The following is a 19,929-nucleotide window of genomic DNA, read 5'->3' on the forward strand; positions in this document are numbered from 1 at the left end:
TTTATTGGGGGGGGGGGGGCAGAGCTTTGTGACGTCATATTTGAGGGGGGTCTGACTTTTTGTGACGCCGTGTGACGAAGGGGGGGGGGGGGGTCAAAAATCGTCCAAAATCGCGTGATGTCATTTATGGACGGCCCCTAAGGTAGGCACTGATAAGGTGTATAATTGACATAATCTGTGTGTGTGTGATCCATCAAACACTCACTGCCCCCCCCCTCACAGCGCGGAATGATGACAGGCCACGTGCAGCGTACCCACAATAACCACAACTCATTTTCGATTTAAAGCTTTCGTGACTGCAGGGATTCATCTTCTTGGTTATTTCGGTAAAGTCACGTAGAAGGGAAATAATAAAATAATAAAAATAAAACATAATAAAATAATTCTCACGACGTTTCGGCCACAACGCAAGCAGCCGTCCTCAGGTGGAGAGCAGGTCTGTCGAGTAGACAGAGTCTGAATTACACACTCCAGGCTTGGAGCGACTATTTAAGCTGGGATGGAGGGGGGTCGCTACAAGCCTGGCGTGTGTCATTCAGACGCTGTCTACTCGACAGACCTGCTCTCCATCTGAGGACGGCTGCTTGCGTTGTGGCCGAAACGTCGTGAGAATTATTTTATTATGTTTTATTTTTATTATTTTATTATTTCCATTCTACGTGACTTTACCGAAAGAACCAAGAAGATGAACCACAACTCGTTGAACTTAACAAGATGGCGAGGAGAGGGCGGCGGCGTCACGTGACCGCGCTCACGCGACGAGTGCCGTCACGTGACCAGCCCCCCCCCCCCACAGCAACTCGGGGTTGGTCGCCATGGCGACGCGGAACGCACGGAGCTTAGGCGACAGCATTCGACACAAAACAACACACTTGGACAACACCAACACAACATTACACACTTATACAACACCTACACACACAGCCCTTGCATAAACACCTACACAACACTACATAGGCCGCTTCTGCTGCTGTAGATTCACGCAGAAGTAAGTTAACGCGACTGACAACTCAGCAATATCATCGCCCGCGTCACATTCACGACGTTACTCTTGCGCAGACCACCTACACAACGTTAATATAAAGACAAATATAAAGACATCGTCTACACAGCTACAGAGTAGCACCACGTCAATGTACACCCACTTCAACCACCTTCACATAAAATTAATGTAACGAATGACGAATGACATGTGATTAGTATAACACCAGCCTAATACAGGTACAGTAATGTAACATTAGACACCAACCCATGGTGATTGTACAGCGAGTGTCACTGGTAAGTGGTCAGGGTTGGCTGTCAGAGATGTCTCCTGTGGTGAGTTGTACCTTCTGAGTTGAACCTCGTGGTGAGTTGTAGCTGGTGGTGAGTTGTACCTTGTGGTGAGTTGAACCTCGTGGTGAGTTGTACCTTGTGAGTTGTACCTTGTGAGTTGTACCTGGTGGTGAGTTGTACCTCGTGGTGAGTTGTTCCTGTGGTGAGTTGTACCTTCTGAGTTGTACCTTGTGGTGAGTTGTAGCTGGTGAGTTGTACCTCGTGGTGAGTTGTTCCTGTGGTGAGTTGTACCTTCTGAGTTATACCTTGTGGTGAGTTGTACCTTCTGAGTTGTACCTTGTGGTGAGTTGTACCTCGTGGTGAGTTGTAGCTGGTGGTGAGTTGGACCTGGTGGTGAGTTGGACCTGGTGGTGAGTTGTACCTTGTGGTGAGTTGTACCTTGTGGTGAGTTGTACCTTCTGAGTTGAACCTCGTGGTGAGTTGTACCTTGTGGTGAGTTGGAGCTGGTGGTGAGTTGAACCTCGTGAGTTGTACCTTGTGGTGAGTTGTAGCTGGTGAGTTGTACCTTGTGGTGATTTGTAGCTGGTGGTAAGTTGTACCTCGTGGTGAGTTGTAGCTGGTGAGTTGTACCTCGTGGTGAGTTGTACCTTGTGGTGAGTTGTAGCTGGTGAGTTGTACCTCGTGGTAAGTTGTACCTTGTGGTGAGTTGTTCCTGTGGTGAGTTGTACCTTGTGGTGAGTTGTACCTTGTGGTGAGTTGTTCCTGTGGTGAGTTGTACCTTGTGAGTTGTACCTCGTGGTGAGTTGTACCTGGCGGTGAGTTGTACCACGTGGTGAGTTGTACCTTGTGGTGAGTTGTTCCTGTGGTGAGTTGTACCTTCTGAGTTGTACCTCGTGGTGAGTTGTACCTGGCGGTGAGTTGTACCACGTGGTGAGTTGTAGACTGTGGTGAGTTGAGTTGTACCTGGTGGTGAGTCGTACCTGGTGTGGGCTGCGTTGTGAGTTAAGAGTTGGCGATGTTGCAAACTCCACAAAGTAGGAAATCGCCAGGTAAACCTAATTGAGTCACTAGACCTCGAGACAAAATTGCTCAGTTGGCAACACTGGAAGAGCTGAGGATCAGCTGTGTCGTATCACCCCATCCATAGGACAGGCTGCCCCCTAGTGTGTACATATATATGGTAAGTCCTCACTTAACGCGTGTTCACGTGGTACGTTTTCACTATAACGCGGTTCTGACATTGGGAAACACTTTTCGCACAACAATAAGCGGTCGATGATGAACTACTTTCTTAACCTGCACGGCCGAGTGGAACAATACACTTTCGCGGAGGCATTCCATTCGTTATTTGTCTCGCCGTCTTCCTGTGTGTGTGTACGGCGTATCTCGCCAAACTTTATCGTTCCATTATTTACGGGGAAATTGGTTTAGCTTATCGCGGCACTTTTCAGGAACGCATCTACCACGTTCAACGAACACTTGCTGTATAATAATAATAATCACAGCTTATATAGCGCCTTTCATAAAAGCTCAATGTACTTTACATCATTGGCAATGGGGGTTTGGGTAAGAAGTGTCTCTAAGTTAAAATATAAAATGCCTTCACAAAGGGAAATGTCTTTAGATGGAAGGACTTGAAGATCCCAACCAAAACCAGATGCCTTGAAAGCTTTTGGCAGAGAGTTCCACGGTCCCGGTGCCACAGGAGTGAAGGCCCAGAGACATGCATCCCGTGTGCGTGCGTCCCTGTGCAGGTGTCAGGTGAGCGGATCGACCAAGTCGGCGCCCGCCATGTCTCAGGCCCAGGCGCACGCGCACCATGTGTTTGGTCTCGCCGGAGCCCCGGGTCCCGGCGCCGCCTCCTTTGCCTTCCTCGACGAGCAGACCCTGGTGTTTGCCGCAGCCAACCAGCTGGTGCGGGCGAGCGCCGGCGCCGGGGCCGAACTGCGGACGCAAGCCCTGACACCAGGGCCCGAGCGGGGTGGCGTCGCCGCCGGGGGAGCCGCGGCGTCGGGGACCGCGAGGGTGCAAGCGGCCGGGCGCGCCTTCGCACTCAGCCCCAACCGCCGCTTCCTGGCGCTGGGCTCGGCACGCATCGCGGCCGCGCTGGCGCCCGCGGACGGTGGCGGCGGTACCGCCGATCGGGCGATGCCGGCCTCCGTGGCGGTGTATGACCTGCAGGCTGAGCCTGTGCGGCGCCGCAAGGTGGGCGGCGACAGCGTTAGGATCATGCCGTGAGCGCCACAGGAAGCTGCTTCCATCTATGATAGGGCCACAGTATTGGCCCTGTCGAGTTAGTGGCTATGCGCATTATACCCACAGATATCACCTTTTGTCAGTTGATCAAGTAGGCTTTCGCGACCAATATCCATAAGAAAGGTTTTTGGGTTAGACCGTGTAAATATAAATGTGTCGTTAAACCCGCCACCACCAGACAGAGCCAATTAGTAAGGTTTGTAACGTAAGATAACATGCCAATTCGTTTCTAGTACAGAACACTGGTATGTTGGAGAGCAAATCCACAACATTTCCACAAATCTGGTTGTCGCCTGATGAAGCTAGTTGTATATATTGGCGATACGTTGTACTCAAGATTGTAAATGATGTGGCTTTGCTCTCCAACACACCGGTGTGCTGGACTAGTAATGAATTGGCATGTTCTGTTTACGTGATAAACCTGACTAATTGGCTTTGTCACATGGTGGCGAGTTTAACGACATTAAAAAGCATATATTATGGATGACCTTTTGTATTAGCCACCTTTCATCTCTGCATCTACTGCGTAGCGTTGGCCCATATTCATGATCACATCAGCTCATCACAAACGGTAAAAAAAAAAACTCGGTACCATCCTCTCGACCCTGCTTCCACGTTTGAAGTGCATGTCAAAAGTGAATGTGCTTCATTCATTCGTCTTCTCTCGGGTCGATTATTGTAATGCCCTCTTGTCAGGCATGCCTCTCAATAGGCTGCAGCATGTTCAGAACGTGGCAGCCCGAGTTCTGTAGAGGGATGAGCTGTGGTGTGGAGTGGGAGAAACTGAGGCGACAGAACCGCATGCCTCCTGAAGCATTGGGATAAGAAACGAGCCATTCTTGGCACGGCCCAGTACAGCTTGAGTCTTCTTTGTAAAGGTCGTAGAAACTTAGGTTGTGGAATCGTGTCATGTTAACCATCGCGTGCTCTGTGGTGTTCTGTGCATTGTGCTGTGGGTTGTGCTGTGTGCCAGGTGCTCAACCTCGGTGATGCACAACTGCAGCAGGCGGCGGGACCACCCGGCGCCCCCGGTGGCCCTGGCGGGGCGGGCGGTGTTCTGACGGGGACCGTGACGGTGCTCACCGGGCCGCCCCCGCAGGACGTGGTGAGCCTGGGCTTCTCGGCCGACTCGCGCTGGCTGCTTGTGCAGGCCGGAGCCCCCGACTGGCTGCTCACTCTCTGGCTATGGGAGAAGGGGCGGCTCATGGCCGCCACTCGCAGTGCCCCCCTTGGGGGTGGACCTGTCCATCAGGTATGTACAAGTGGAAGTGAGAGGAGGGTTGGTCCATTAGGTACTGCAGAAAGGGGGGGGGGGGGGGGGGGGGAGGGATAACAGTTGGTTCATTACATATGCTATAAAGGGATAATTAGGGTTGACCTATTACAGTAGTGGGGAACCTTTTCCTGAGGGCCAAATAGGGCTTTCAAATTAACTAGGGGGCCACACATCAATACGCCCCTTTGCTTCCTCGAATAATAATATGAAATATAAGGGGCTCAACTTTACATTTGAATAAATTGTCATAAGGTGAAAAAATGATGACCCACGAGTAGCTGATTAGTAAGGTTAAGATGATTGCAGCGATAGATAAATATCGTCAGCGGGTTGTGTCGAATTCGTAGGCATAATGTAGCCACGTGTTGCATGAAGGGCTCTGGGCTGTGCTTAATAAGAAATTTGCGTGAAACATCGCCTCTGGTGCCCTATCGCCCCGTGCCGCCCTCCACAGGTGTCGCTGAGCCCCCAGGATGCGGGGCTGGCGTGCGTCACGGGACAAGGCGTGTTCCGCCTATTTCGCTACGCTGAGGGGGCGCTGCGTGGCATGGGGGCAGGCGCGGCACGCGCGGCCATCGACCCCCATGCCCCTGTCTACCTGAGCCACACGTGGCTCGGCCCAGACCGTGTCATCGTGGGCACGGACACGGGACGCCTCCTCACCTTCCTGGGTGGCGAGCAGCGCGGGGAAACAATCGTGGAGTCACCTGTGGGGTGAGGCCAGAGGATATGGCGAGGTCACACGACGGGGTGTCCAAGTGATCTCTATGTGTGTGTGTCACTTGACTGAAGCTACCAGATGTATGGGAGGCTCAACCAGGACACATGCGAGCTGGCCACCCCTCCCTCATCAGCCCCGCCTTCTTCTGTATAGCCACGCCCACTGGACCACTATCTCCACCCACACAGAATGACCTGACGTTGACCCTGCCCACAGCTCAACGGCTCCACCCACCCCTCTGCTAACCCCACCCACTACCTAGGCAGCCCCACCCAATACTCATGTAGCCCCACCCTTTTCCCCGTATCATGAGTTTAACATGAGTCCAGAAAGTGTTAAACTGGGACTAAATCCTGATTTTAGCATCAGCTTTGGGACACCGGGATAAGCTTTTTGAAACCACCGAGGCTGTCCCGGCCAAACCTAGACGCTTGGTAGCTTTACACTTGACCGCCTGTTCGTAGGGCTCCACCTCTACATTCAGATAATCCAGAAACAAAAAAACACCACACTCTGGCAGCCTCACAGAGGACATTAAAGATCCTGTGATGTCATTTGCTATGGTAGGCCATTGTGGGTTGAATTAACTCTTAAGTGGCTATGCAGTCGGACGTGGAACGGCACTGTGTGTACTTTTTTTGGAACACATCTAACGCATAAAGTGAGGGAAACCCAAATCAATAATAAATTACTCTTGGGCGTTGATTGTGTGTGTGCAGGTTGGGTTTCCCTGTGTGGGCCATATGCGCGTTTGCCCGCGGCGTGGCCTGCTCGGCAGGGCCGGGCACCGTGTGTCTTATGGAGCCGGGGGAGGCTCGCGGAGACCCCCTACACCTGGCACGCACAATTCAGGTAACGCGAGCACCAACTGATGCGGCACACCGTACGTGCCACGGCGCCATGTTATGTAGCGGTGCATAGCGCAACGCACTGCAGGGGATAGAACACCCTGCACGTACTACCGTCCCTGTGTGCTTCAGTGCAGCTAAGATACCAAGCCAGCGGTGCTAGCCATGTCCTTACAGATACTGGAATGAGCAATAATGGCTTCCCGATAATTGTCTTTTAGAAATGAGATCTTTTAAGAAAAAAGGATCTTCGAAACCTGCACGTGTGTGTGTTGGGTAATGGTGGCACAGCGATTAGCGCACTCTGCTACGAACCTGGAAACCTGAGTTCAAGTCCCGCTCATGGGCATTAACACCAGTGACGATTATCTGAACCGGTCCTGGGCATCGCCTTTGCCGCGTGCGCGCAGATCCCGGCAGATGCGGGCGCTGGAGACGAAGACCGCGCAGAGGCCCCCGGAGTCACGTCGCTGGTGTTCAGCCCGTCCGAGGAGACACTGCTCGTGTCAACCGATCAACACCGCCTCTACGGCGTCACGCTGTCGGCCAGCGACATCACCAGGGCGAGTGGCATGATCACGCGTCGCCGGGACGTGGTCGCGCCGGCCGGGTCGGGAATTGGGGCGACGACGTGGCCGAGCGGCAGCTCGTTGTGGAGCTTCGCGGTTCGAGTTCACAGCGGCCGCCCTGGTTATCGTTGCGGCGCGTAGCTGTCAAGTGTGTAGGGGGTGCAACTGCACGCGGACCTATAGGCCAGAGGCTATACGAGGGATCTTTGTCTTTTCTATGGGTGTGTGTGCAGGGTGAGGTGTCGTGGCTGGAGCCGGTGTCCCCGCCTCCTCACCACGGCGCCATCACGGGCCTCGATGTGTGCGCTAGGAAGCCGCTGGCCGCCACTTGCTCCCTCGACCGTTCTCTGCGCGTCTGGAACTACGAGACCAAGTAAGGCCCCGACCCCATCGCACGCAATGCGCCGTGGACACGAGACCACTTCCCCTTTTCCACAGGAGCATCCAGCGAGGGGCCCTCACAGTACGGGTGGTGTTTTTCCACTGGCGATTTACCACGCTACGCTGGCCTCACGAGACATCCACACCTCGGTTGTACAGTGGTTTTTGTCTCGAGACTTGGCTTCAGCAGACAGGGGTTTCATTATCGGCTTCCCCAGACTTGGCTTTAGGAAAGCAGGAATCGGGATGAGTGTGGTATCACCGATATCGCAAGACAATATCTACATGGTCAGTGTCTTGACAACACAATTGGTGAAATACGGCTGGGCTCCAGGACCTCCTGGGTAAACGAGTTCAACAAATAAACATGGTGTACTTGCAAGGTTGTGTGTACCTGCGTGTTGGGGGAGCCGCAGCATAGTGGTTCGCGCACTGCGCTACGAACCCGGCAACCTGAGTTCGATTCCCGCTCACGGCCAACACCAGTGACGATTATCCGAACCGGTCCTGGGCCTTTCCTAGATCGACTGAGCCTCAAATGAGTATCTGGTGCGATGTGTAAACATCGTCACTGGGGAGACAAATGCGGCCGGGTTTGGTGCTGCCCACCCACCCCCTCACGTGCCGTGCCGGCCTTCATTGGTACTCGCTAACAGCACTTGCCCCAACAGTCTGTTCAGGCTATACGGAGGGATCCTTGTCTTTGTACCAGGCAGGGGAGGCAAAGCCTCACCTGTCATACTCCAATGAAAATAGCTGTTACGAAAAGTAAAAAAAAAACGAATAATCAAATAAAATAAATATTAATATTTTTCCACTGATCTGTGTTATAAATGTCATTTCTGTTCGATTCCAATCATTTTCATAGTTAAAATCGCCAAATGTGCGGAGCTCCACTGCAAATACAGGAAGAGACGAGAGGTGAGGCAGCGACGAGCTCAGCCTCCCTTCTGATTGCGCAACCCCTCAGTAACTGGATGTAGCACGGGCAATAAGCGCGTGCCTGTTACTATCTCAGTATGTCACCAATGTAATGTTTGTAGACCCCTTCATTTCATGTCCTCGCCTTCCATACTCCAGGTAACTTATTTCCCGTATGTGTATAAAGATATTTAGGCTCACTGGTCTCGTCATGAAATTGCAATGAAGAAGCACCAGGAGAGGCAGCTATCACATCTGCCTCACTGAGGGGGGATGTGCCACGCCCCCTCCGTGAGGCCACGCCTCCCTCAGTGTGTGAATCTGGCTCTGACACTAGCCAGTGCCTCCCCAGCCATTGACCTCACCGCACATCACTGCTTTGTACATGTGCGTGCCCGCTTGTGCGTGAGTGCAGCTCCCTGGAGCTGCACCACGTGTTCCCCGAGGAGGCCCACAGTGTGGCGCTGCACCCCTCGGGGCTGCAGGTGCTCGTCGGCTTCTCCGACAAGTTGCGGCTGCTCACGCTGCTGCTGCATGACGTGCGGCCACTGCGCGACTTCCCCGTGCGCGCCTGCAAGGAGGTGAGCGGTGGGGGGGGGGGTGGGAGGACGCCACCGCCGTCACTGTCCCCTCCCCGCGAGGACGGTCGGTTATGGCCAAGTCACCCGGAATGCGCCCGATCTCGTTGGGGCTCGCAGGCTAAGCAGGGTTGAGCCAGTCGTACGCACACTTGCGCACACCCATGTGAGCGACCGCGGTGGCGTTGTGGAACAACCCCGACCCTGTCTTACAGTGCTGCTTCAGTAACGGTGGACACCTGTTTGCTGCAGCCAATGGGAATGTCGTCCAGGTGTTCTCCAGCATCACATTTGAGAACGTTGCAAACCTCAAGGGGCACAGCGGAAAGGTACGGCACCCACAGCCATGGATGAAGCCCACGCAGGCACACGCACGATCACGCAAAGAAACCACGCACGTCCCCGAAACGTGGCTTAGCTTCGCACAGTTGCGCATGGACCTGCGCAGGCTCACAGGACCTCGCAAAAACCACACATAAGCACACACGAAGCTGCGCAAACCACACAAGCACACACGAAGCTGCGCAACCACACACAAGCACACGAAGCTGCACAAACCACACAACTACACACGAAGCGTGCAAACCATACAACCACACATGACCCTGTGCAAACCACACAACCACACACAGAGCTGCCAAACCACACAACCACACACACAAGCACACGACGCTACACAAACCACACAACCACACACGAAGCTGCACAAACCACACAACTACACACAGAGCTGCCAAACCACACAACCACACACACAAGCACACGACGCTACACAAACCACACAACCACACACGAAGCTGCACAAACCACACAACTACACACAGAGCTGCCAAACCACACAACCACACACACAAGCACACGACGCTACACAAACCACACAACCACACACGAAGCTGCACAAACCACACAACTACACACAAAAATACATGAAGCTGTGCAACCACACAACTACACACGAAGTTGCGAAAACCACACAACCACATATATTAGCTGTAGTATAGAGCCCTCACACTGCATCTCTTATAGGGTTCATAATGGCCATGTCAGAGAACCAAACCAGTAAGAATCTTAGCTTTAACCCAAGAACTGACTCAGCAAGGATGAGTACTTGGGTGATAGCTAGATTCTCATCCTTGCAGACTCAGTCCTGTGACACAGCCATTACGAACCCCATAAAATACACAGTCCTCTGGCTCTAACCCAGGATCTAAGTGATGTCAGCTCAGTCCTCTGACATGGCCATTATGAGCCCCCAAGCTACGTATCCCTGCTCTGCAAATGACACTTGCTTGTGTCCCCGTGGTGGTGGTGGTGTTGGGTGGCGGTACTGGGTGGTGGTGATGATGGCGCTGGGTGCTAGGTGGTGGTGGTGATGGGTGGCAGTGGTGGTGATGGGTGCTAGGTGGTGGTGACGGTGCTCGGTGGCAGTGATGATGGTGCCGAGTGTTGGATGGCGGTGGTGATGGTGCTGGGTGCCGGGTGGTGGTGTGTAAGGTGCGGGGATTGGCCTGGAGCGTGGATGATGCGCGCCTCGTGTCGTGCGGCCTCGACGGCGCTGTGTACGAGTGGAGCCCTCTGTCGGGGCGGCGCGACGCCGAGTGCGTGGTCAAGGCGTGCGCCTACACCGGCGTGGCGGTGGCGCCCGACGCGCGTGCTGCCGTCTACGCCGTGGGCTCCGACCGGACGCTCAAGGAGATCGCCGACTCCCAGGTGACGCCGCGCCACCCACACCTCTAGCCCAGGGCGTGGGGGGCCACGTAGCGAGCGCATGCCAGGGGGACGTGTGGCGTCACACGTCGTGATGTGACCGCGTCCGTATGCGTTCCTGCTCGCCCGCGGCTCTCATTTCCAAGTCTGTCTCTTTCTTATTCTTGGTTCTTTCGGTAAAGTCACGTAGAAGGGAAATAATGAAATGATAAATTGATAGCAACACAAGCAATGATCATCAGGTGTGAAAACCGAAAGAACCAAGAATATGAATCCCTGCAGTCACGAAAGCTTTAAATCGAAATTTGTCTCTTTCTTGTTTATCTCCATAATCTTCTCTCTCGTCTCAATCTGTCATCCCCATGGCTACTTGTTCCCACGTCCATGTGTGTTTTTCTTCCCACGTCCCCATGTTTACCTATCCCTGTATTCCACTATCTTCAAGTTCCCTTATCCCCATGCCCCACTATCCACCTGACCCCGCGTGCCCGCGGCCGGTAGGTTGTGCGAGAGGTGGAGTCGGACGGCGTACCTCTCACGGCGGTGCTCGTGCCGCGCTCGGGGCGCCTGCTGCTCGCCGGCACCGCGCTGGGGACGCTGCGCTCGCTGCGCTTCCCGCTCACATCCACGCCGGGAGACTGGGTCGAGTACCAGGGACACGCCGGAGCCATCACCAAGGTCTCCGCCGGGAGTTGTTGCGATGAATGACGGAGTGAGTGATGGAGAAGGTGTTGTGGTTGAGTGATGGAGTGAGCGTTGTGATGGAGAGGGTGTTGTGGCTGAGCCACGGAGTTCGTGTCCTGATGGAGAGGGTGTTGGTGTTTGTAGCGGTGCCGTGCTGCGTTCCGCGCGCCCTCTCACGCCGCGCGCGTCTGCAGATGCGCGTCACGCACGACGAGCAGTTTGTGGTGACGGTGGGCGAGGACGCGTGCGTGCTCGTGTGGCGCCTCACCGACAAGGAGGGCCGCAGCCTGCGGCGAGAGCGCGACGTCCCCTACTCCGACGAGATCCTCGTCACTAAGGCTGACCTGCAAGACAAGGTTTGCGTGCGCGTGTGCGAGCAAGTTGCCACAGGCGGTCCATCTGTCAGTCATCTGGGTCAGTCAACCCACATTACCTGCGTCCATCCCCGACCTCCTGCCGCCGGCTCGCAAACCTTTTCCACTTGATGTAGCCTCAAAGTCCATCTAGCCTGGCACAATCACTGTCTTGATGTCTTACCGCCACTCAATGGCGAATTATACCTGTTGTTGCGCGCACGCGTGTGTGTGCGTCTCTTAACACGCAACTCACTCGCCCGGTCGAGAGTGTTGCATGGACGTTAACGGGCGCGGCCACTAACGGGACTCGTGTGGGGGGCCGCTCGCAGGAGCAGGCCACGTTGGACCTGCGCGCGCGGCTGGAGGAAGTGCGGAGCGAGAGCGAGTACTCCCAGCGGCTGCGCGACATGACGTACCAGGAGAAAGTGCGCGAGCTCACCGACAAGTTCGTGCACGAGATGGAGGCGCTCAAGACCAAGAACCAGGTGCTGAAGGTGGAGCGCGAGCGGGACGCGGCGCGGCACACCCAGGAGCTCGCCGAGCTGGCGCAGAGGCATGCGCAGCAGCTGCACGACACCGGTACGAAACCGGGGCTGGGTGGGGAGGGTGGGGCTGGATGGGGAGGGGTGGGTGGGGAAGGGCTGGGTGGGGAGGGTGGGGAGGGGCTGGGTGGGGAGGGTGGGGAGGGACTGGGCGGGGAGGGTGGGGCTGGGTGGGGGGGTGGGGCTGGGTGGGGAGGGGCTGGTCACCCCGTGGTGCCCTTATAAACCTCAATGTTTAATCTACTCACGCCGGCTTGTGCCCGCCCTCACAGTCGGGCATATTTGCGGAATACACCACGCCGCCGTTGACCCTGGCCATTGACCGAGCAACCCAACGTTCCTACCAGCTCCCTCCGCAGGAGGAATGTGTTTAAATGCTGCATTACATATCCAGTATCCAGCACTCTGCACTGCACTTGGCACCCTGTATATATGTGTATGAGTCCAACTGAGTCGCAGACGTTGTCTTGGGAGCAACAAGTTTCATTAAACTCTTAGCACAACATACTCCAGGCTATTAACACAACATACTCCAGGCTATTAACACAACATACTCCAGGCTATTAACACAACAAACTCTCGGGTGGTGACCACCCAACTCACCATGCTACGGCGGAACTAGACACGGTTCCGCTATCTTGGTCCGGACCGTAAGCTGTGTCCCAGACCACGTGGCTGGAGGCTTCTTCAAGCTTGACGTGGATCTCCTGCCCTCCAACAGTAACAACCCCGAGCCCCTCACAAGGCCCCCCTTATATGGGGCCGGGCTGGGGCTGGCCGCGCCTCTCGCCCCGCCCACCTTCTCGATCTTTCCCGCCCTTGCCCGAAGGCTCTCGAGAGTTCTTCCCGGACCACGTGACCACCCATTAGCCCCCTCCACCGGTGGCCCCCCTCCAGTATCATCCGGTCACGTGTCCCCAGGTCAGCCAGAGTATCGTGCCCCCAACGTAACCCTAGCTGGCTGACACTCTCTTCCTCTCTCAAAAGGAGCCGGCACTGCACGTTGTGCGTGGCCATCGCACTTAACAAGCCCCGACTTGGGCTGGTACTACGCACAACAGTATACATCCTGCCGTGGACTCACAAGCCCGGCACCACACAGTGACATTCCCAGTCACTACGTATGTATCGGTGTATATGTATTCATATGTGCATCTGCAGCAAGTTGGCAGGTAGGGTGCACAGGTGGTGCGCATCTGCCGGTCATCTCAGTCAACCTATGGCACCTGGGTCTGTCCTGTGACCTCCTGCCAGCGATGACGTGACTGCCACTCGGTGGCGAACGGCAACTTTTGTTGTCGTTGCATCTGCATGCAGAGTCCGGTAACAGCCAGAAGCTGCTGCTGGAGTACGAGCGGCAGCAGGAGCTGCAGGTGCGCGCCCAGCGCATGCAGGACGAGTTCGAGCAGCAGCTGCAGGAGGCGGACGAGGCCCGGGAGCGCGCGTTGCGCTCTTCCGCACAGAACTACGAGCAGCAGCTCGCAGAGCAGCAGGAGCTGCTCAAGCAGGTGCCGCCCCCCACCCACCACCACCCACCACCACCCACCACCCACCACCACACAGCAGAGACACACCGGACCAGAGACACGTGGGTTGCGGGACGCAGGCCATGTGTTTATGCCCGAGTGTGTCTCTGAGTCTATGCAAGCCAGCCTGTGTGTGACTCCGTGTTTGTTTACATGTGAATATGTGTCCCTGTATGTGTCCCTGTGTGCGTGCAGGTGGAGGAGGCACGCCATCTGGAGCACCGCTCACACGAGGAGTCTCGCCGGCAGCTGGAGGAGGACGCCGACCGCGAGCTGCTGCTGTCGCGCACTGACCTGGAGAAGCAGCTCTACGCCCTGCGCGACGCCAACGCTCGCCTGCAGGGGGAGGCTGGCATCATGCGCAAGAAGGTACGGCTCCCAGCACCACCACCACCACCCCACAGGGAGTAGGGGAGACAGGGGTACACAGGGAGACAGGCACACGAGGACATGAGGGAAGGGGAGATGGTGATGTGAGCAGGCAGAGACACGGGGAGATGGGGACACGGGGAGACAGGGACACGGGGAGACAGGGAGATGGTGAAATGGACAGACGGGACGTGGGGATATGAGTATACGGGGACGCGGGAAGATGGGTGTATACCTGCGCTGTGTGCGTGCATGTGTGTGTGTGAACCTGTGTGCGTGCATGTGTGTGTGTGAACCTGTGTGCGCGTTGGCACAGTAGGGGGCACAGCTGGTGCATCTACCGGTCATCTCAGTCAGTCAACCCATGGCACCTGGGTCTGTCCCGCGAGCTCCTGTCAGCGAACGTTCGATACCTCACGGGGCCTCAAAGTGCACCTAGCCTGGCACAGGCGCCTTGGTGACATCACCGTAACTTAGTGCTGAATGACGGGCGTTGGTATTGGTGTCCGTATGAAGTTTGCCAGCCTGCAACGCGAGGCGGAGGAGCGGCAAAGCGAGGTGGAGCGCGTGCGGGCGGAGCAGACGCGTCTGGGCGGCGTGGTGCGTGCCCTGGAGCGTGACGTGCAGGCCCTCCGCAAGGAGGTGCAGGAGCGTGACGACACCATCCATGACAAGGTGAGACCCTCGTCACGGCAGGTAAGACCCGTTCGATACCCCTGCCGCGGCTGACGATGGTGGACGATATCCAAACCAGTTCTGGACCCCCCCCTCTTCACCAGCCTCCCCTAACCAGCATGGTGAAATATGGTCAAACAACTTCCACGACAAACCCACTCTGTGCTGCCATCCCGTGGCCACCTGGCTTGGGGATTTCACCATTTTACGCGAATCGCTAACCGTTAACTCTGTTGCATTGCTATAAGAATTTTGTTCGACAATTTCTCAAAAAATACGGTGACGATCTTGATTTGCAAAATTACACAGTTCAGAAAGGGACTCGTGCAGACCCTAGCGTGGAGCGTGGCGCGTGGTGTTGTATGCGGCAGAAACTTGGGACTCGTAGACATAAGAAGGCTCGAAAGCCTTTGAGATGTGGGTTGTGGCATCAAACGAATACTGGTTGGATCTAAGAGAAGAGAAATTAGGAAGTTCTAGAGGAGTTTCAGGAGGCGAGAGACATATAATCTTGAAAAGGTGAACGACATGGAGTTGGTGATTGCTCACAGGGTGAGAGCTTAGAGACAGAGGTACTGGCAGAAAGGATGTTGGGAAAGAGGCCAAGAGGCAGAAGGAGAGAGGTGCTGCTTGATGAATTGAAGGAAGGCATCCAGTGGAATGAAGAAGAGAGCTCATGATGTGGGAGGGGGGCCAAATGGAAGGAGTTTGAGACAAAGATCTATGGCCTGAAGAAGACTGTCGCGTGTCGGTCACGGAGCAGCCATCGGAAGCGCTGGGTCACTGGCGCGCGTCCCGCCACGCACCGCACCACGTGACCCGGGCCACGAGCTAACCCCGTGACGCCCCCCGCCCCCCATGCAGGAGAAGCGAATCCACGAGCTGAAGAAGAAGAACCAGGAGCTGGAGAAGTTCCGCTTTGTGCTCGACTACAAGATCAAGGAGCTCAAGCGGCAGATGGAGCCTCGGGAGCAGGCGCTCAGCATGGCCCGCACACACACACAGCAGGTGCTCATACACAGCTGTACACACACAGCAGGTGTACACACACACAGCTGTACACACACACAAGATGTACACACACAGCAGGTGTACACACACACACACAAGATGTACACACACACACACAGCAGGTGCTCATACACAGCTGATTTACACACACACAAGATGTACACACACACACACACAGCAGGTGCTCATACACAGCTGTACACACACACAAGATGTACACACACACACAGCAGGTGCTCATACACAGCTGATTTAAACACACACAAGATGTACACACACACACACAGCAGGTGGACACACACACAGCTGTACACACACACAAGATGTACACACACACACACAGCAGGTGCTCATACACAGCTGTACACACACACAAGATGTACACACACACACACATATAGCAGGCGCTCAGCACACCCCATATACACACACAGCAGGTGCACATGTACACCAGTTGAATATACCTGGGCGTAGTGACGCAGATCTGTAATTCACCGCTGTGATTTATACAAATCTGGTGTATATGTCTGTGTCGTGTATATACCATGTGTGGTGTTTGGTGCGTGTGGCGTATGTGCCGTGCCTGTGGTGTGTGGCGTATCTCATGTGTGTGGCGTGTTTGGTGTCCTGTGATCTGCCTGGAGATGGAGACGGAGTTGGAGAGGTTCCAGAAGCAGGTGTCCCAGCTGGAGCTCGCAGTGGCCGACACGCGGAGCAAGATGCAGGCTGCCGAACGGCAGACGGCACGCGAGCGAGACCGGGTACCACATCAATCCATGCGCACACCGCACTGTCCGCAGTACACTCCACACTGTCACAGGGTCAGGTGGCTGCGACTCTGTTTGTGCCAATGGAGCATCTTTACTCATCACCATACACTTACCATCGACCTTAACAATCACCATACCCTTGACTATAGACCCATCACCGTGTCCTTACTTTTTACCTCGCCTTTAACAATGATCCCATTCATCTGCGTTCCCTTGCCTTTGACCCTCCTCATCATCACATCCATACCGTTGAGTGCACGTGCCTGTGACCCTGCCACCCGCGTGGCATGTGCAAGTCCGTGCATGTGTGCGCGTGTGTACGCGTGTGTGCGCGTGTGTACGCGTGTGTACGCGTGTGTGCGCGTGTGTGCGCGTGTGTGCACGTACACATGCATTCGATTCCCGCTCACGGCTAACACCAGTGACGATTATCTGAACCAGCCCTGGGCCTTCCCTCGGTCTCAAATGAGTACCTGGTGCAGTGTGTAAACATCGCCACTGGGGAGACAAAGGCGGTCGGGCGTGGTGCTGGCCACCCACCCCCTTGTGTACCGTTCTGGCCTTCATAGGTGCTCACTAACAGTACTTGCCCCTACAGTCTGTCAATGCTATACGGGGGGGGTCTTTGTTTTTGTCTTTGTACACGTGTGTGTAGGTGCGGGAGGTGGAGGCGCTGGTGAAGCGCTTCAAGACCGACCTGCACGGCATCGCCGGCCTCATCCAGGAGCCCCGGCAACTCAAGGAGGCGGTGACGCAATTGTACCACCGCTACGTGCAGCTCGCCGACGCGGTGAGGGCAATCATAACGACCATCACTACATGCAGCATGTCGTGTGTTATAGTATGGGCTGTGATGTCTGGTGCCCCATTGAATTATGTTCAGCTGCGTGTGTTATAGTATGCTGCACGTTAGTGTTATGTTATAGTGTGCAGTGTATTAGTGTGTTGTCTTTTAGTGTCCAGTGTGTTGTAGTGTGTTTAGTATAACTACTGTATCCTGTGTCGTGTGTTATAGTCTACAGTGTTAGCGTGCAGTGTGTTGTGTGCTACGTGAACACATTCCTGCGGAGGGAGCTGGTAGGAACGTTGGGTTGCTCGGTCAATGGCCAGGGTCAACGGCGGCGTGGTGTATTCCGCAAATATGGCCGACTGTGAGGGCGGGCACAAGCCGGCGTGAGTAGGTTAAACGTTGATTTTTATAAGGACATCACGGGGTGACCAGCCCCTCCCCACCCAGCCCCACCCCTCCCACCCCCCACCCAGCCCCACTCTCCCCACCCAGCCCCTCCCCACTCCCCACCCAGCCCCTCCCCACCCAGCCCCACCCCTCCCATTTTTGGATGCACGACGGACGGACGGACACAATAATCCCCTGTGGGCTAGTGAAACCAGGTGGTTCCTACCAGTATACCTTCCAGTGTGTTGTCGTGCATTGTGTTCGTAGTGCGAGTGTGCGGTGCATTGTAGTGTGCCGGTGTGGTTGTCACGACACGTTGTGGCATGCTGCCAGTGGGTCACTGCGTCCGTGCCGCGTTCCGCTGCAGAAGGAGATCCGGGGAGAGGACGCGGACGTGCAGCGAGAGTTTGCCCGGCAGAAGGACCACCTGGAGCGGAGCGTCGCGTCGCTTCGAAAACAACTGAGCTCCGACACGGAGTCTCACCGCAGCGAGAACGCCCGCATCATACAGGTACCACGCGCACCACCACAGGTACCATACACCCCACCATATACAGGCACCATGCGCACCACCACAGGTACCGTACACATCACTACATACAGGCACCACTCCCAGCACCACAGGTACTGTACACACCACTACATACAGAGACCATGCACACCACCACAGGAACAGTACACCCCACCACATACAGGCACCACACCCATCACCACAGGTACCATACACACCACCACAGGAACCGTACACCGCTCTAAATCTGGCACCATACCCACCACGTGCACCACTGTGTATAGCTATGTGCGTGTAGCTGTGGGTCGCTATGTGCGTGTTTGTTGGTGCTGCAGGAGAATGTAACACTGGTCCGAGAGGTGTGCGACCTGCGTAAGGAGCTCCGCAACATCCGCACGCACGTCCACCAGCTGGAGCTCAGCGCCAAGAGGAACCGGCCCCGACCAGGTGCGTGCTCCCCACGCGCGGCACGACACGCAGCGCTCACTGCCCCGGTGCAGTTACACCGCCTCTGCGCTTGATTGCTATGCCACTTCTTTCTACTGCCTCCTAAAATTGTCATCACCAGGGCCGGGCTTCAAAGCTTTTGCAAATCCTTTTGGGCGTCAAGTGCTGTGGTGTTCATTCATTCGGTGCCCACAATGCCGACCCTGCCTCCATTGTCTTTTGGAATCTCCACCAATCAGAAAGCTCGATGGAGATTGGCAAGGGGCAGGGGGCGGAGCCCAGCACAGACCACGTGATCGAGCTCCAGCGAATGGAGATCCGGCGACTCCGTGAGCAGCTGCACCAGCGTCCGCAGTCAGGGTCTCGCCTCCCTGCCATCACCGCCTAGACCACAGTCACCCCCCACGTCACCTCCTACTGTCCCGTCCTCCCATCACCGCCCCATCCTCCCATCATCACACCATCTCCCATCACCGCCTAGACCACAGTCACCCCCCACGTCAACTACGACCGCCCCATCCTCCCATCATCACACCATCTCCCATCACCGCCTAGACCACAGTCACCCCCCCCACGTCACCTCCTACCGTCCCGTCCTCCCCTCACCGCCCCATCCTCCCATCATCACACCATCTCCCATCACCGCCTAGACCACAGTCACCCCCCCACGTCACCTCCTACCGTCCCGTCCTCCCATCACCGCCCTATCCTCCCATCACCAGCTAGGCCCAACCGCACCATCCATCAGTGACCCACCTCCCATTAGAGCCTAGAGCAGCCATCACTGCCTCATCTTCCATCCCCTCCCAATCGTCATCGAAACCTGGAACCGCCCGCATCTCCCATCACCGCTCCACCTCCAAACACTGCCGAGAGCAGCCCACATCACCCGCCGCCAGCTCATCACACATTAATGCCCTCCCCATCAGTTCCATCACCCATCGCCACCTTGTCCAGCTTACATCACCTATCACATAATCATCATCGATGACAAACCCCCCCCCCCCCCCCCATGGGCTCTGGCAGGAGTGCTCCATCTCATCCCCCGCTATCATCACTGTACCTGCGAATCTCGTGTACACGTGCCTGTGTCGCTGCTGCATACCTGTCAACCCATATGGTTTACCCGTATTCTTGTACAGGGAAATTGTGTCTATTTGTTTCTCTCTTGTGATGGGACTTTGTGATCGTTGAGATTCATAAGGGCACGGGATGACCAATAAGGTCTGAATTGGTCTGTAATACGGTAGGCACTGATAAGGGATTGACAGGCATACTGCTGTGACTAAGGATGGATGGGTAATGATCAAAAATAACATTTTCTGCAGG

At 55.6% G+C, this 19,929-nt stretch overlaps 1 protein-coding gene across 1 annotated transcript; it reads left to right on the top strand.

Moving 5' to 3' along the window:
- The first annotated feature begins 801 nt into the window (after positions 1 to 801).
- On the top strand, positions 802 to 19,319 carry CFAP57 (cilia and flagella associated protein 57). The gene is made up of 22 exons (XM_061574199.1): positions 802 to 988; positions 3,030 to 3,480; positions 4,505 to 4,783; positions 5,262 to 5,521; positions 6,248 to 6,380; positions 6,787 to 6,939; positions 7,179 to 7,318; positions 8,663 to 8,828; positions 9,041 to 9,154; positions 10,320 to 10,535; positions 11,034 to 11,210; positions 11,411 to 11,572; positions 11,902 to 12,151; positions 13,432 to 13,622; positions 13,836 to 14,009; positions 14,526 to 14,684; positions 15,549 to 15,692; positions 16,340 to 16,456; positions 17,121 to 17,255; positions 18,010 to 18,153; positions 18,489 to 18,600; positions 18,840 to 19,319. The coding sequence occupies exons 2-22, from the start codon at positions 3,067 to 3,069 to the stop codon at positions 18,986 to 18,988; spliced, it is 3,789 nt and encodes a 1,262-aa protein (XP_061430183.1). The 5' UTR covers positions 802 to 988; positions 3,030 to 3,066; the 3' UTR covers positions 18,989 to 19,319.
- Positions 19,320 to 19,929: the final 610 nt, after the last annotated feature.

Source organism: Lethenteron reissneri, chromosome 54 (genome assembly GCF_015708825.2).
Source record: "Lethenteron reissneri isolate LAM-NWPU_2019-01 chromosome 54, ASM1570882v1, whole genome shotgun sequence".
NCBI classification, from domain to species: Eukaryota; Metazoa; Chordata; class Hyperoartia; order Petromyzontiformes; family Petromyzontidae; genus Lethenteron; species Lethenteron reissneri.

Excerpts from the sequence above, each read along its gene's own strand:
- CFAP57 (XM_061574199.1), top strand. The coding sequence starts at position 3,067 with ATGTCTCAGGCCCAGGCGCACGCGCACCATGTGTTTGGTCTCGCCGGA. Across the intron at positions 11,573-11,901 it reads AGGCTGACCTGCAAGACAAG|GAGCAGGCCACGTTGGACCT; the intron begins GTTTGCGTGCGC and ends GGCCGCTCGCAG. Across the intron at positions 12,152-13,431 it reads GCAGCAGCTGCACGACACCG|AGTCCGGTAACAGCCAGAAG; the intron begins GTACGAAACCGG and ends ATCTGCATGCAG.